The 16,238-nt window shown below is 35.8% G+C and overlaps 1 protein-coding gene across 5 annotated transcripts in view; it reads left to right on the plus strand.

The window, feature by feature from the left end:
• Positions 1–16,238, plus strand: part of LOC124358976 — a 200,632-nt gene that overhangs the window by 162,574 nt on the left and 21,820 nt on the right. For all 5 annotated transcript variants that reach the window (XM_046811265.1, XM_046811270.1, XM_046811267.1 and 2 more), the window contains one exon: positions 13,057–13,155. In XM_046811265.1, the coding sequence (XP_046667221.1) occupies positions 13,057–13,155 (99 nt within the window). The remainder of the gene's footprint in view (positions 1–13,056; positions 13,156–16,238) is intronic.

Below are 16,238 nucleotides of genomic sequence, written 5' to 3' on the forward strand. Positions count from 1 at the left end.
TACAGTGGCAACATAAAGATGTCCTGTATCTAGTCACGTGATTTGTCGTATTTTGGAGGGTGATTTAGGTTTTTTATTCTCTTGGGAAAAGAAGCTTATAGATTGCACTTAGTCCTGTAAGAACCTTAGCGCCGCTTCCGGAGTGATGGGATGTTCTGGATGGGTAAGGTTAGGGGTAGGGGCCGCCTCCTATCGAGATCCACGAGGAAGAATTAGGGCACTAATTTTGAAGTCCTTGTCCCTCCCTAGCCTAATAAGGACCTTTGCGCTGCTTCGAAGTAACAGGATATTCTGGATCGAGACCAATGAGGAAGAATTTAGCACACTAATTTCGTCGTGTCCCTTCGGAAGAAGAGGGAGGCCAGCTCTGAACCAGCCTGTTCAGTCAAAGCTGGCAGGGGTGGCACACCCTTGTTGAGGCTAGCAAGAACCTGTGACACTTAGAGAACGACCCCACCAACTCCATCAGTTACCTCCCGCAGTAGGCTAGACCTATTGAATTACCCTTGCACCCCAGAATCTAGACATTTGCGATTAGTGATGTGCTGCTCCTGGACGTCCATATGGTTGCCCAGATTTAAATGACACACCGGTTTTTGCTGTGGCCAGTGGTATGTACAACTGGAAGGTATAAACCAGCCAAAAGTGATCCCTGCTCACAGAAGAACTTAGTGTTTCGCTCCAATAACAACCCATGTGTTTTTAACGAGGTGAAGTCGTTTATCTCATGGAATTGTCCTTTTCTTTGTGTTTTAAAGACTATATTGGTCACAGACCTTTAACATACCATTTCTGAGGACTGAAAAAATATACATTCTTTAATCGTTCAACAAGGAAATTTGGGTATTCAAAGCAGAATTTAGGTACTTGTACATCTTAAAATGAGACCCAACAAAACGGTTGTACATGCGGACATTAAATTTTACAGTAAGTACTTGGTAAAGTCCTTTAAAATGATTGAATGGATCGTTATTTTTTATTTGTAAAAAGTCATTTCCTTATGAAATAAATATTAAATATGTAAAGAAAATTATATTTACTTATAATTTATATTTTTGTGTCAAATGAATAAAACATGTCAATCTCGGAATCTATAGTTCATGTATGTACTGTAAACATTGTAACATTTTCATCTTCAGCTGTTTTTATTTTTTTCTGCTTTCAAAATTACCTACATTTTGTACAGAGTGATATAGATCCAAATTTCTTACTGTTCTTTTTTCAGGGAAGTTGTCGTAAAGGGCTATGAATATAAAATGAAAATAATTTCCCCAATCAATAATTAATTTTATCACCTTTATTAAGATTTTGCACTAACATCAGGTTTTTATGAGAGAAATGAGAAAGATAGTACTAACACTTTACTCTACCTTTCACTAATGAGAGGGGATCCCTCGATTAGCAAAGTCAGTGATGTCAGTACAAGATTATTCACTTAACCGGTGACAGTGACAACATACATATAACCGTGACAGTGACAGTGACAGGGACGGAACGCGGTAGCTTTACCACTGTCGCTGTATCACTTTCCACGGGACTTTCCCCGGTCTTGATGGGAATTAAATGGGCAACGCGAAGTGACATTGTGTCTGGCCTCTTCCTACCCACCGACCGTACGTCTCCGTAAAGGGACCACGCACTTTTACTTTCGTACACGCCTAATGGTTCGGCCTTCAATGAAACCAAAAGCATTTTCTAATGTTCAGTTTTCGAGTCATAAAACAGGAACGGTGAGTTGTCGAGAAATTGAATCATATCTTCCTACGGCTTGCAACTCTTAGTGACAAACTAAATCCACCTACACTGATCGACTGCTTTGGGGAACACCTAACATACATATCACCTGGGTTCTTGGCGGTCGCGTCTAGCGTGACGTAGTATCACTGTGGCCGCCCTATTGAAAGCAACTAGTGCTTTTCAACATGACAACTGTAGGGGCTGGTAAAGAATCAGACAGTCCCTAAGCAAATTCCACATTACGGGTTCCAACCAGGATGACCATACGTCTGGCTTTAGGAGGACATTCCCTCCTTTTTAATTTGCCCTCCTGTCCTCCCGGCTATTGAAAATTTTGTAAATGTCCGGCTTTTTGGCGGCCACTTAAATGTACTAAAATAGTAGCATCACGTTAAAGATTCTTCCTAAGATGGACCATGAACAGTTATTGCAGCGCACACGTAATGTATGTTGAGTGTTGTCTATAGTGTCACTGACTCACTGTTGTTTCTATCCGCTCAGCTGCACTGGCGCTACTATCCCTTGATTTTCTATTTGTGTATTATAAATGATAGGTTAATTTTGTTATATTACATTATATATTTTTATATTATTGTGATAATTTCTCATACATAGCTTACTAATAATGTGATAAATCAATGCATCGAATTATTTCCAATTATAAAAAAAACCATTTTTAATATTATTCTAAAAATTTGAGTTCACATCCATTATAATTTTTAAAGGGAACAATTTTAACTATAATCAATTAAATTTTATGCCGCACACAAAATAATACTTTAATCCATCAATATACACTTTAATATGAATTCCTTTTATTTTTCAATTTATATGTCGGAACAAATCCAATTTTAGGGTTATTTGCATTAAAATATGCTCAAATACAGTACTGATTGATTTATAATGTCGCGATTGATTTATAATTTTTTTTTAATAATGTATAAATAAATGGCTTTCTCGGGAAGTTTATAAGAATAATTAGTACTGTCCTCCTTCCTTCCTTTTGAAGTCCCAATAAGTTAGCCTGTTAGGAATTTGCGTCTGCTCACCCTGGTTCAACATCTTCCCGTATTTAATATTATATCCCTTTCCTGTTTTCCGTTTATATAACATTATACATAAATAGAAGTACTCTTTTCAAAGTAAAAACTATTTAAAATAATAAACATTTTGTACACGTTAGTCTGTGGGTTGAGTATGGCTTCTAGATCAAAGGTGTAACTGAAACCATGGATTCGATTGGTCGTAATGAAGGAAGATCTATGAACATTTTATAAGTAAATAAGCTTAAAGGTTATTTGTGTGTATGGGAGAAGAGTACTACTTACTCACCGTAAGAAGATTGCCCTCATGAGGCGGATTTGTTGGCGACAATTCTCTTGAGGGTTTCCTCTCGCGCGCGCACCGCATACACACTCCCACAACTCGGCATGCAATGAACTTGCACATTGAAACCCGGACATTCTCAGTCACGTTCCATTTGTTGTAAATAACATTTATTTCTAAACTAACCGCAATTTATTGAAGGAGGAGCTCTTCTTATTGGAAAAAGAATTTTCTACAAAAGAAAATTTAAGGGAAATGTTTGAGATTGAAAAATTGTCCATAAGAAGGGAACTAGCCTCAATAAGTTTTTTATGTAAGTTACTTAATAATTCAGTTGATAGTTCGTATTTGTTAAGTCACATAGGTTTGCATGTACCACATCATATATTTAGAGAATTTAATTTATTTACTTTACCTAGATGTAGAACAGTTTCTCATTATAATTTTCCTTTGTACAAGACTCTACGGAATATTAATTTAACAATGTTTAAAACAATTATCAGCTGAATACAACTTAATACAAGATTTGTATAATTGAAAGTAAAATAAAATAAACATTAATATGTGAGTGAAAGTTTGGGTCAAAAAGAATTTAGTTATGTTTTAAAGGTAGGGCGAATTTTGAATCGGTCCAAAAGCATAGTTTAATATTTTATCTTTGTTTTTTATGTGTAATGTTTCATAAGCGTGGAGTCCTTGATTATGGACTTGTAATAACGTGAAGAGTCTGAAGTATGTTTGTCAATAGCTGATTTTTGAGTTTGTCCATATTTATAATATCTTTCATGTTCTTTAAATCTATTTTTAATAGTTCTTTTTGTCTGGCCAATGTAAATATTATCACAATCTTCACAGTTATTTTTGTAAGTTCCACTTTTATTAAGCTTCAATTAGCTGATAATAATTGTTTTAAATTGTGAACTATTTATACTATTTCAAATTGTTGATTCACACCTGACGAAGGCACATTACATGTAGAAAGGCCTCGTGTGAGAAAATCAAAATTATTGGACAATTGTGAGTTTTCTTTTATAGAAAATAACCGTAATTGCACTTGAAATATTTCTAAACGAATTATTTAAATAAATATTCTGTAACGTAAACCTATACTCCGTGTGTTGCAGTAGATCAAATAGTTGATTTTCACACCAAGTGGGGTAATGTTTATTTTCTTACGGACCGTTTAGTCCTGTAAGTCCTAAACGATGAACGTTTACGAATTGTGGAAACTGCTGCATCGACAATCGAAGAAGATATTCGTTCCATTAAAATTATTCACGACTCCTATCCACCACCAAGTCAAATGTTAGATAAACTCAATGGGGGTGGGAGTTGAAAAGTAATATATTACAGCCAATAACAACTTAATTGCCACCAGAACCCGATCAACTAAACACAATCTTTTATAATTGTACAAGAGGTTGTGGCGGCAAACGTGGATGTAAAAAATTGGATTGAGATGTTCTAAAGCTTGTGGACATTGTCGTGGTCAGTCATGCTTAAACGCAGAGTCCAAAGAAAATGATGAAGATGTTGATTTAAATACAGCAATAAGTCCACTGGATGTTTTGTCAGCAACTTTTGATGAAGTTGAAATGGAGGATATCGAAAAGAAAATTATACATATAATGTTTTCTCCTATTTTTCAATGTACAAATAAATAATTAATGAGCATAAAAAAACTTTTATTACAGATCATGGATTATGCCTACGGGGGAAACCATGTAAAACGTGCCTTGCATTCTACCTCAAAGGTGGTGTGAAAAGAGTGCATCATCATAATGTAGTCGCTTTCTCAGTGCTCTAGCCCGAAAACGGTTGACTTTACAGAAAAATGCTAGAGACATGTTTTGTAGATAATCGCATGAGGAATAATTTATATACTGACCTTTTTATTGACTTCCAAGTTATAGTTGCGAGATATTCACAAAAAAATGATTTTCGTGACCTTTTGACCCTTACAAACTTTTTTAGCCGGCACGATATCAATGTCGATTTTTTACATCTTCATTAAAACCCTATAATGAAGGTGTACACCAAAATTCAGCTTGCTAGGAATTTTTCCTCAGATAAAACCTTAAATGACTGGACTAGTGGATATGAAGTTCGTTCGTCACAACAGTGATATATTTCGTCACGTGTAAAAGTCAGTGAAGAGAAGGAGTGTGGTGGTGTTTATATAAGGCGGCGCGGCGTGGCGCGGTGTTGGGGCACGTGTGCAGGGAAACCCCACGCAACCTCGCACATGTCTCCCGCACACACACTGTGCATATGACGTCACGACAAGCTGGCTGTCTGTGTCACAGGGCTTGTCTTTACCGCTATTCTGCTTTTTTGTTGTTTTTTTCTTTTGTTTATTTGCAAGCAGTTCCGTCCAAAATCATCAAAAACCCATTGTTTTCCACCGATGATTCCACGCCAAGACACAATTTGCAAGACGAGAAGACACCTTCATTGTATTTTGAGACAGGGACAGTCTTGGAGTACCTTCGCAGAGTGCAACCACCCCCCCCCCCCTACTAAGGGTCTCTACTCCGCTACTTGTGCGCCCACTCTGGAAGTGTCAGGCCAGGGAGAGCTCGGCGAAGCAAGGTGGAAACTGTAACGGTAGCCCGTCACCCTCCATTAGACCGGCCCACCTCTTCTGGTGTACCGTACCGCATCGATCTGCCGAACGCCGTGTGATTGCTGACCCTGAGGACATCGCAGTAGTTTCTCCAGTTCGAATTGTTTCCTCTAAAAACTGTGGCAAAGACGACCATTCGATTGGTTTTCTAAAGCGCTGGTAGTGTTCAGGAGATAAAAGTCCTTATCTAATCTTCCTACCAGATAATCAGCTCGCTCTACATCTGTACCCGAGGGCTAGATAAGGCCGAAGCTTCAATCAAATACGTCGAAATTATCACTCTTTTCCGATTATTTTTACCCTCTCCCCCCACCAATGAGTTTCTTCCTGGACATGTCCGTTCTGGCTGGTTGCCTCCCCTGACCCAAGTCCGGATCAGGGACAAGGGGAGGTAATGACGTCACAGATAGACAGACGGACAGACACAAACCGTTATGGAGAACCAGGCGCGCCGTGCCACTTCTCAATAACTTGCGCACCAATCGTAGATTGAGAGATCCCGGTGGGCAGCTGATATGAATGAATTAGGAAACAGGTCAGAGGCACTTTACCATATTGCGGGTAACGCACTCTGATGGTGGTCGGATTGTGTTATATTTGTTGTAGATTACAACATGGTGTCGTAATGGCCTTACTGCAGCGCATATGATGGTGGCTTGGAACCAATCCTACGTTTGTCCAGCAGCAATCCGATGTGATTGACGAAATAGGCCACGATTTTGGCCATAAATACCCGGCCTGGGGCCGCGCTCACTTTCTCCCGACATCGGCACAGTCCGACTGTCACTGGACCTGGGAGTCCGCGGGCCGCAGTCGCACGACTGAGGACTATTCATCCCGGGCGAGGTCGGCGGCGCGACCGCGGTCAATGATGGCTGAGGGAAAGCATTGCATCAGGCCGGGCACAACTGTTATTAGAGGAACGTTCGACAGAATTGGATTTCTCCGAGGTTCACTGTTGCGTTATTGAATGCGAATAGTTGTTCAGCAACGCATATGGCAGATGGTACATTTTAATGCCAATAATGCCAAATGGGGGAATTAACAAGTGGGCTACACGCCCGCGCGCAGACCTCTCAATCTTGAGTGCAGGGTGTTAGGATCGTCTGAATTTCCCCGTTAGTCACCTAGTGCATCTCTAACAAAACCCAGATTTTTCTTATTTGTAATGTTATCCTACAGCAAGGACGTAGTTAGCGGGGGGGTTCAAGGGGTCCGGATCCCTCACCCAAATTTTTAATTTTCCAATTAATTTTTTTAGCAAACAATTATTATTATTAAAGTAATTCAGTATTACCGACATGTACTGATGAAAGATCATTCTCAACATAGAAACTGATGAAGAACTTTTTAAGGAACAAAACGGGAAATGAGCGGTTGACTGCACTCGCTTTACTTTCTGTCCACTACGGAAAAATGTCAGTAGTCTTGACACCCCCCAATTTTTTTTAATGTTTTGTCCTAAAGTGATTAGTATATATAGATAATAAACATTATAATGAGAAAAATTATAATAAACAACGTATAATTCTTGCTAGTCATTACTCTACGACATTACTGATTAACCCCTTTACTTAAAACGGCTGACCCCACCCTCTGCGTTCGTGAGTGTGGGTGTGCGTGCGTGCCTTTTGTGCAATCCTTTTGCTAATACTAAAGCTCAGCAACAATCCCTATTTGATAATACTATAGATCACCAGCCATCCCTTTTTGCTAATACTATAGATCAGCAGCAATCCCTATTTGATAATACTATAGATCAACAGCAATCCCTATTTGATAATACTATAGATCAGCAGCAATCCCTATTTGATAATACTATAGATCAGCAGCAATCTCTATTTGATAATACTATAGATCAGCAGCAATCCCTATTTGATAATATTATAGATCAGCAACAATCCATATTTGATAATACTATAGATCAGCAGCAATCCCTATTTGATAATACTATAGATCAGCAGCAATCCCTATTTGCTAATACTATAAATCAGCAGCAATCCCTATTTGATAATATTATAGATCAGCAGCAATCCCTATTTGCTAATACTATAGATCAGCAGCAATCCATATTTGATAATACTATAGATCAGCAGCAATCCCTATTTGCTAATACTATAGATCAGCAGCTCCATTGATATATTTGTAATTTTTACTTTTTTCCTTTTGTTTCCGTTAATGCAGCAGGAAATAAGCAAATAAATATTTACCTGCAGTATAATATCTCATAAGACTTTTTTATTGCTACCCATTGTGAGACTTTAAACTTGGTGTAAACATTGAAGGCCGTATATTAAATAAACATATCAGATTTAACCGTTGATAAGAAAGCATTAAACAGTTAGATTCGTCGTAGAGACAGTATTAAACGCCAAGGTCACACAGAACAAAACCCACCTTCGTGCAGAAACGCCTTTGTGTGCACAGGATGTAGCGAATTAGGCCTGTATTATTGTTAGCAGCTGACTCAATGCCATTGTGTGCACCATTTTCTTGTTTCCCTTCCACAATCATCTGCTCCAGGCTGAGTTCATTTGTTAAGATAATATCTACTGCTTACAGTGAAGAACCCAGAGGGGACGTGATTGTATCTCTGCACATGTATTTCCCCTTAGAGGTATTAATAATTTCCCTTCAGCTAATAATCCTTGGTACTAACAGCTTACAACAAGGTATTACAAATTAATGTATTACTTAGTTCTCTTCAATAGGTTAATTAGGTTAACCATCACTTCCTCTCTAATATGGGGCTGTTAAAACAATATCGCAAATACCACTTTTCTATTCAAAGTATTCATAATTCTATCTGAAACTGTCATTAGTCTTTTTGCTGAAATATTACAATTGTATACAGCTGCAAGCTGTATATAGATTATAACAACAACCTTTGGTTTGCTGTAATTAAAATACACTTGATTCTGTAGTGCATATAATCTGTTTCTTTAGAATTTCTAGTTATATTACTAAATACTGAAAGTTTATTTTTTATGTATGAATCTTTTATCTAAATCCTATGGTCCATACCTAGAAGCTACAATATTGCACAGAACACTAGAGAATTCTGTGTATTGGTCTCAGTATTGCCAGACCTAGAAACTACAATATCGCATAGAGCAACATTAGAGAATTCTGCTTATTCGCCTTAGTATTGCTAGACCTAGAAATTACAATATCGCATAAAACAACATTAGAGAATTCTGCTTATTGGCCTTAGTATTGCTAGACCTAGAAATTACAATATCGCATAAAACAACATTAGAGAATTCTGTGTATTAGTCTCAGTATTGCCAGATCTAGAAACTACAATATCGCATAGAACAACATTAGAGAATTCTGCTTATTGGCCTTAGTATTGCTAGACCTAGAAATTACAATATCGCATAAAACAACATTAGAGAATTCTGCTTATTGGCCTTAGTATTGCTAGACCTAGAAATTACAATATCGCATAAAACAACATTAGAGAATTCTGTGTATTAGTCTCAGTATTGCCAGACCTAGAAACTACAATATTGCACAGAACACTAGAGAATTCTGTGTATTGGTCTCAGTATTGCCAGACCTAGAAACTACAATATCACTTAGAACAACATTAGAGAATTCTGCTTATTGGCCTTAGTATTGCCAGACCTAGAAACTACAATATCACATAGAACAACATTAGAGAATTCTGCTTATTGGCCTTAGTATTGCCAGACCTAGAAATTACGATATCGCATAGAACAACATTAGAGAATTCTGCTTATTAGCCTTAGTATTGCTAGACCTAGAAATAACAATATCGCATAGAACAACATTAGAGAATCCTGCTTATTGGCCTTAGTATTGCCAGACCTAGAAATTACGATATCGCATAGAACAACATTAGAGAATTCTGCTTATTGGCCTGAGTATTGCTAGACCTAGAAATTACAATATTGCACAGAACACTAGAGAATTCTGTGTATTGGTCTCAATATTGCCAGACCTAGAAACTACAATATCGCATAGAACAACATTAGAGAATTCTGCTTATTGGCCTTAGTATTGCCAGACCTAGAAATTACGATATTGCATAGAACAACATTAGAGAATTCTGCTTATTGGCCTTAGTATTGCCAGACCTAGAAATTACGATATCGCATAGAACAACATTAGAGAATTCTGCTTATTGGCCTTAGTATTGCCAGACCTAGAAATTACGATATCGCATAGAACAACATTAGAGAATTCTGCTTATTGGCCTTAGTATTGCTAGACCTAGAAATTACGATATCGCATAGAACAACATTAGAGAATTCTGCTTATGGCCTTAGTATTACTAGACCTAGAAACTACATTATTGCATGGAACAAATATTATCAAATCCGTTGTTGGCCCTAGTACTCACCCGTGAGAAGTCTAGGTTTGGATTTTCTTGGTAGAAATGTTCCCCAGATTTTGTCTGTTACCACAGATTTGAAGGTTTATATTTACAATTTTGGATAACTTAGAGAAATACAGAAAACAGCATTTAAAATATGCATTTGCTTCCTAAAATTTGTCTAAGAAGCTGCATTGGAAAAGATGACTTTAGTTGCCTGTGCTTTTACTAATTTTGTAATATAAAGAAATTACCTTGAAAACCTGTAAATGTTACTCTAAAATAATCTGAAAATAATAAATCTAATGTCAACTGAGTAAATAATTACACCATTTGCTTTTCATCACTTAAGTGGTAATTCAGCGCATTGAAAACTCTGATACCATTTATTAGTTTTGGAGTCAGACAACTTTTTCCTTGAGATATGCTTTTTCCCTTGTAAACATATAAAATAAAAAAACAGAAATTCTTTTTAGGTACGTTTATTTTACTCATAAACCACCAAACGTAGGAAATTTAACTTATAATCTGCCTTAAATGTCTAATAAATTGTATACACTTCAATAATAATTGTGTGTAAATATGTATTATTATTTAGCTACTAAATTGTTTTAAAGGAAAAGTAAATACATAAATATTATGGAATTTAAAATAATACATTTTTTTATTTATATAACAGCAAGCTAATAATAGGTAGCCTATATTATGTGTGTAGAGTTATGTGCATAAGTACAAAACATTTCATTAAGCTATGTTCAACAATTCTTGAAAAACATGTGTTCAAGTGTAAACATTTTTTTAACAAGAAAATTAAATATTAATGACTTGGGCTTATCTCAAAGAATTTGGTTTGTTCTCATGTAGATCACCTGTACACACATGATTTACTTATCAACTTGAATAATATTTATTTAACTGGAATAACTGGAGTAAATCTATTTTGATCTTTTTTACATTTTATTAAATATACACTTTTTATTAGATATTTATTAAAACAGTGTAGAAGTTTCATTGTCCTATGTTTCGTGGTTCTGTTTGAGAAAAGTGAATTTACACAGAATGTGTTTTTATATTTAAATAGCGTAGGGACGAAAAAGTTTCCAGAGAACAGGGCCCTTAAGGCAAATGCTGATCACAATAGTGTGCTGATCACAATAGTGCTGAAATCTATTAACTTCAAATGGTCTTGTTGGGCAGAAGGTATATTGTCCTAAAAATCTGTTAAGCCTCACTATGGCTACTCTGGTTTCGTGGTGTTAATCACTAGTAGATTATGTCTGTCAGTCAAGGTCATGGTGAATGATATTAATGATTTCTGGCAGTTGTGATCCAACACTATCCCCCTGTTTAGTGTTATACAATCAGTGTTGATAGTGATTATGTAAACTTAATGAGATGTAGAAGATTAAAAGCTTCTGTTGTGTAATGAACGACTATGGAGGAAGTACAGTGCCAGTGCGTTGGCAATCCACATATACATGTACTGGTAGCAGCCAACTCATCTCCTCATTGCCAAATCTCCTTCCTCACACATCTCCTGTCAATTAGGTCTTCCCCAACATGCCCTTGTGCCAGTAGCCAGGCATGTTACAACAGGATGGTAGCAGTGCATTTATTGCCACCTTATGGTTTTCCATTGGCAACGATTCGACTGCAAATTTCATAACTCTATCCACAATTATGATGAGGAATGGATCTTTCCTGAGTGTACAGATAAGAATTTATTACTGGCTACAGTTGTGACTTTACTATTAGTGGTTTATAATACAAATAAAACACGTTCTGGACGTCCATAAATTTATTAATGGAGCAATAACAGTTTTAGAATGTCATGAATTGATCCTGTAAGGACAGATCCCATCCTGGGAAATTTATAGTTGTATAGAGAGCAATTGCATTTATAAGGACATGCCATCCTCAGATATCCATCCCATTTTCCTGCTCTCAATCTTTCAAACCGCCACTTCTATTATTTGTTAAAACATTCCTTGCCTTAAAACTCGGAAAGAAAACTGTAGTTAAATTATATTCAGGTAGATAGTAAAGCTAAGTTAAACTAGCTCATATGGGGTAAATAAAATAATTTTTTAATCTGGGTGCATTACGATTGTAAGGGTTCAAAACATTCCTGTACATGTTTATAGCATATAACATTATTTCTAATTTTAATATTTAAAATATTTCCAAAAAAATACATTATTTTATTTATAAAATGGTAACATAATAAGAGCAGTTAGTATCATGAGGTAATTTTTAATCTGGTGGTAAATTGTTAAATTGTTGTTAATAACTTGCATTTTACAAAACCTATTTACCCACTCACATAACAGCAACAGTGTTTCCACTGGAAACAGGTCTAAATGTAAGTAGTACATTCAAATGTAATATGAAATGCACTGTAGAGATACATCCTCAGTCAAGAGATATTACAACTTAAACACGTGTAGAGCTGAAATTATGTTTTGTTTAAGAGCTGAGTGTTTATAAACAACCTTCAGTTTTTCCCCAATGTAAAACCTCATGCACTTTTACGCATTTATTTTTGAAAACTAAAAAAAGTTTGGATGAGTATATCTTTAAAATGAGACACCTCCCATAAATTCTACAACTAAAAATGAGGTAGTAAAAGTGCATGAGGTTTTACATTGTTCGTATGGGATTAAAATCAAGATAACTGCCATTGCATTCGGTTCCTAACAACATCTGTTGACTGAATATGATTCTCCATTGTAAGGGTGAAATATTTCAAGAACGCAATTGTTCAAGCAATGTTTAGATAAACTGGAAAATGTGGATATTAGTTATCACACCAACTGTGTAAAACTAACAAGGGAGAGAACTGCCACTTAAGGAATTTGCATGCCATGAACATATAGTTCAGGAAAGCTTGGATTTTTATGTATATCAAAATCAAAGGCACAGAACAAACTTGGAAGTAAAAATATTCAAGTAACAAAACTTGTTTGTTGCTCTTAATGAATTTTTTTCCAAATATATTTGTGTAATGTAAATCGCAATGTTACAGGTGGCCAGACACAAAATGCAACAGTTATCGACGTCCTGCAAGGATCTCTCCCTGCAGCTAGACCGAGTCAGGGAGGATAATGAGGATCTCAGGTTTCAGGTCAGTATTAAGTTTGTGTTATAGCAAGTCATAGAGATCAGTTTTATCATGTCAATAGACTTAAGAGGAGATATCGTGCAGTTCAAAGCTAATCTTAAGCTTGTCACTTGGGCTTAGCAAAAAATAAAATAAACGAGTGACTAGTACAGTCAAACATGTCAAAAACCCTATTGTGCTAGTGAATACTAGTGCTTTACTTATACTAGTCGACTAGTAGCTAGTATCATGTGAATGGGCATTAAGACGTTCACGATGTCAGTTTAACGACGGACTTTTATTTTTCCGGCAAAAATAATGGCAAAAACGTAATAATTTATTTTTACTTCAAACGTTTAAGTTTAACGAGAAATGTATGTAGACTTTTCTGCACTAAAAATGTATTTCAATATATTTTTTTAATGTTTTTCAGTGTACCCCAAATGGTACATAAAATATTAATTTACCATTAAAATTAAGCAATTGTACGCTCGACGGGGTACACGATAGTCTAAGGTATTTATTTAAGTACCGTACGGGATCACAAAATCACCAAGATAAGCAAACAATAAAACCGCAGTAATGAAATGTGTAGCATCGGGTGCATGACGTCCTTTATGAAAGCCTGATTGGGGGTACATGACAGTAGTTGTGAAAGAACTCGTGTACGCGATGGGGTTAAGGTGGGGTTAAACGTGTTACGGTTAGTTTTGTTGGGCTAGTCATATTCACTATGGCTGGTAACTTATAAACCACACAGTGCCACCAGGGAGCTAAAATCAATTTCAGAAGGCGACACCAAAGTACACATAACGTACAGAAAGAAATCAAGAAATCAAGAAATCTTTATTGTCTTTAGGCACTTGACAATGCAATGGACAACGTCAATTTTTCTTATATCTAAAAGGCCTACTCCTATCACACCTTTAAAATCCCAAAGTACAAGTGTAATGATTAAACAGTAAGTCAAAGTAAATGTTATATGTACATGGTAGATGTGAATAACGCCACAATTTGGTCATCAAAAAATAAAAGTAAAAATGGTTTTTAGCAGCATCTCGTTAAATATAAAACATATCTAAAACTTTATATTTAGAATAAATTAAATAGTAAATAAAAACAATAAATATATAACAATAAAACAAATAAGAAGTAACAATAAATAGATAACAATGCAACAAATATAAATTTACAATAAAATAGGTTTAACAACAATAAATAAATAACAATTAGATATAACTATTAACAAAAACATAACTATTAAAAAAATTAAAGTACTAATATCACAGGTTAAAGTAGTCATTTACAGAATAAAATGTATTATCAACAAGCCAATTACTCACAACACTTTTAAAATCTACTAATGGACACATTCCATGCTTTTTCAGGAAGTTTATTAAAAAGTTTAATCTTCATATAGATAAAAGTGCCTTTGGTTTTCTCCAATTCGAACATTCATCTGTTCAAGCATATATTTTTTTCTTGTACAGTAGGAGTGTATCTCTTGTCTACTAATAAAACTGTCTAATTGTTCCTTGATACTAAGTAAAGTACAGTAAATATACAGAGATGGAAGGGTCATAATTCTAAATTTTTTAAAAATTGGGACACAAGAAACTCTATTGCCAAACATTTGCAATAATTCTAATTACTTTCTTTTGCCAAATGAAAGCAGTTTTAGCACTAGTACTATTCCCCCAAAGTGTTACACCATATCTGAGCTGGGAATGGAAAAAAAGGCATAATATGCTGTGATTAACATTTCACTACTAATACTATACTTTAGTTTCCTGATAAGGTGTATGTAACCCTAGCTAATTTTTTACAAAGAAAACTTACATGTGCATCCCAATTTTAAACCGATTATCCATGTATATTCCTAATAGCTAATAGGTTCTGTGTACTTACCATCAAGGACACAGTTTCCATCAAGAGTAAAAAATTAGATTTTCTGTTTTACTATTATTTACCACCAGAAGGTTGGCTTCAAACCACTTAATAGCTTCAGCCATTGCCTGCTCCTGTTCTAAAATTAAAGTTTCCAGATGTTTATTGCTATTTAAAATAGTTGTATCATCTGCATATAGAACAGACCTACAAGGCATATTAAATGAAAAATCATTTATTGCTACTATAAACAGGAAAAGGACCAAGTACTGAGCCTTGTGGTACTCCCTGTAAAACATTTTGGAAACCAGATACATCTTTATTTTGTGAAACCATCTGCCTTCTATTTTGTAAATATGATGAAAATAAACTTAATTCATTATTTTTTATGCCATAAAAATGTAGCTTTTTTACAAGCAGGTCATGAGGAATACAATCAAAAGCTTTACTTAAGTCAATTAACCCTTAAATCGAAATACGGTCTTGGAGACCGCTAGGGTATTTTGACTTGTGAATGTTGGTAGTACTACTTGACCTTGAGGCGTACGCGCCTGTGTACCTTCCCCCCACTCTTTTTTCGGTCGATCAACACTCTTCCCGCTCAGTTCCAGTCCAGTTTGTGAAGCCAGTTAGTTGTGTCTTTTAAAAGTCTGGCGGTCTCTTTATACCGGTATTTCTCTTACGCGCTGCCCGTTTTAGCGGTCTTACATACTGATATTTCTGGAATGAGCTCAAAATACATTTTGAACTTTTCTTATTTTCTTTGTTTATCTTTACTTGACATGTATTAATAGAGTGAACATTTGTAAAATACTTGTAAAATTGACTTGTATAGTGGGTGTGGAAATAGTGAAATAGTGGAAGTAGTGGAAAAAGGTCTGGTTCATTCACTATGGATCAACAACCTTCATCAAGTTGTGACCAAAGGATTTTAGCAAGTGATGTGGACTTCGATACCAGGATCCAGAGACTCTTGAACGATGATGATAACCTTTCTGATGTTAGTTCAGAAGCTGACGATTCGGATCAAGATCCCAACTATGTTCCATCAGACAGCGACAGCTCCAATTGTGACTACAATGACTCCAGTGATGATGAAGATATAATGCTGGAGGATGCGGTAGGTGTTGTCACTGTAGATAACTACCTAGATTCGCAGCCACAAGTTTTACATGGAAAAAAACGGATATGAGTGGAGCACTGTTGAGCCTCCAAGAAAT

Source organism: Homalodisca vitripennis, chromosome 4 (genome assembly GCF_021130785.1).
Source record: "Homalodisca vitripennis isolate AUS2020 chromosome 4, UT_GWSS_2.1, whole genome shotgun sequence".
Classification (NCBI taxonomy): Eukaryota; Metazoa; Arthropoda; class Insecta; order Hemiptera; family Cicadellidae; genus Homalodisca; species Homalodisca vitripennis.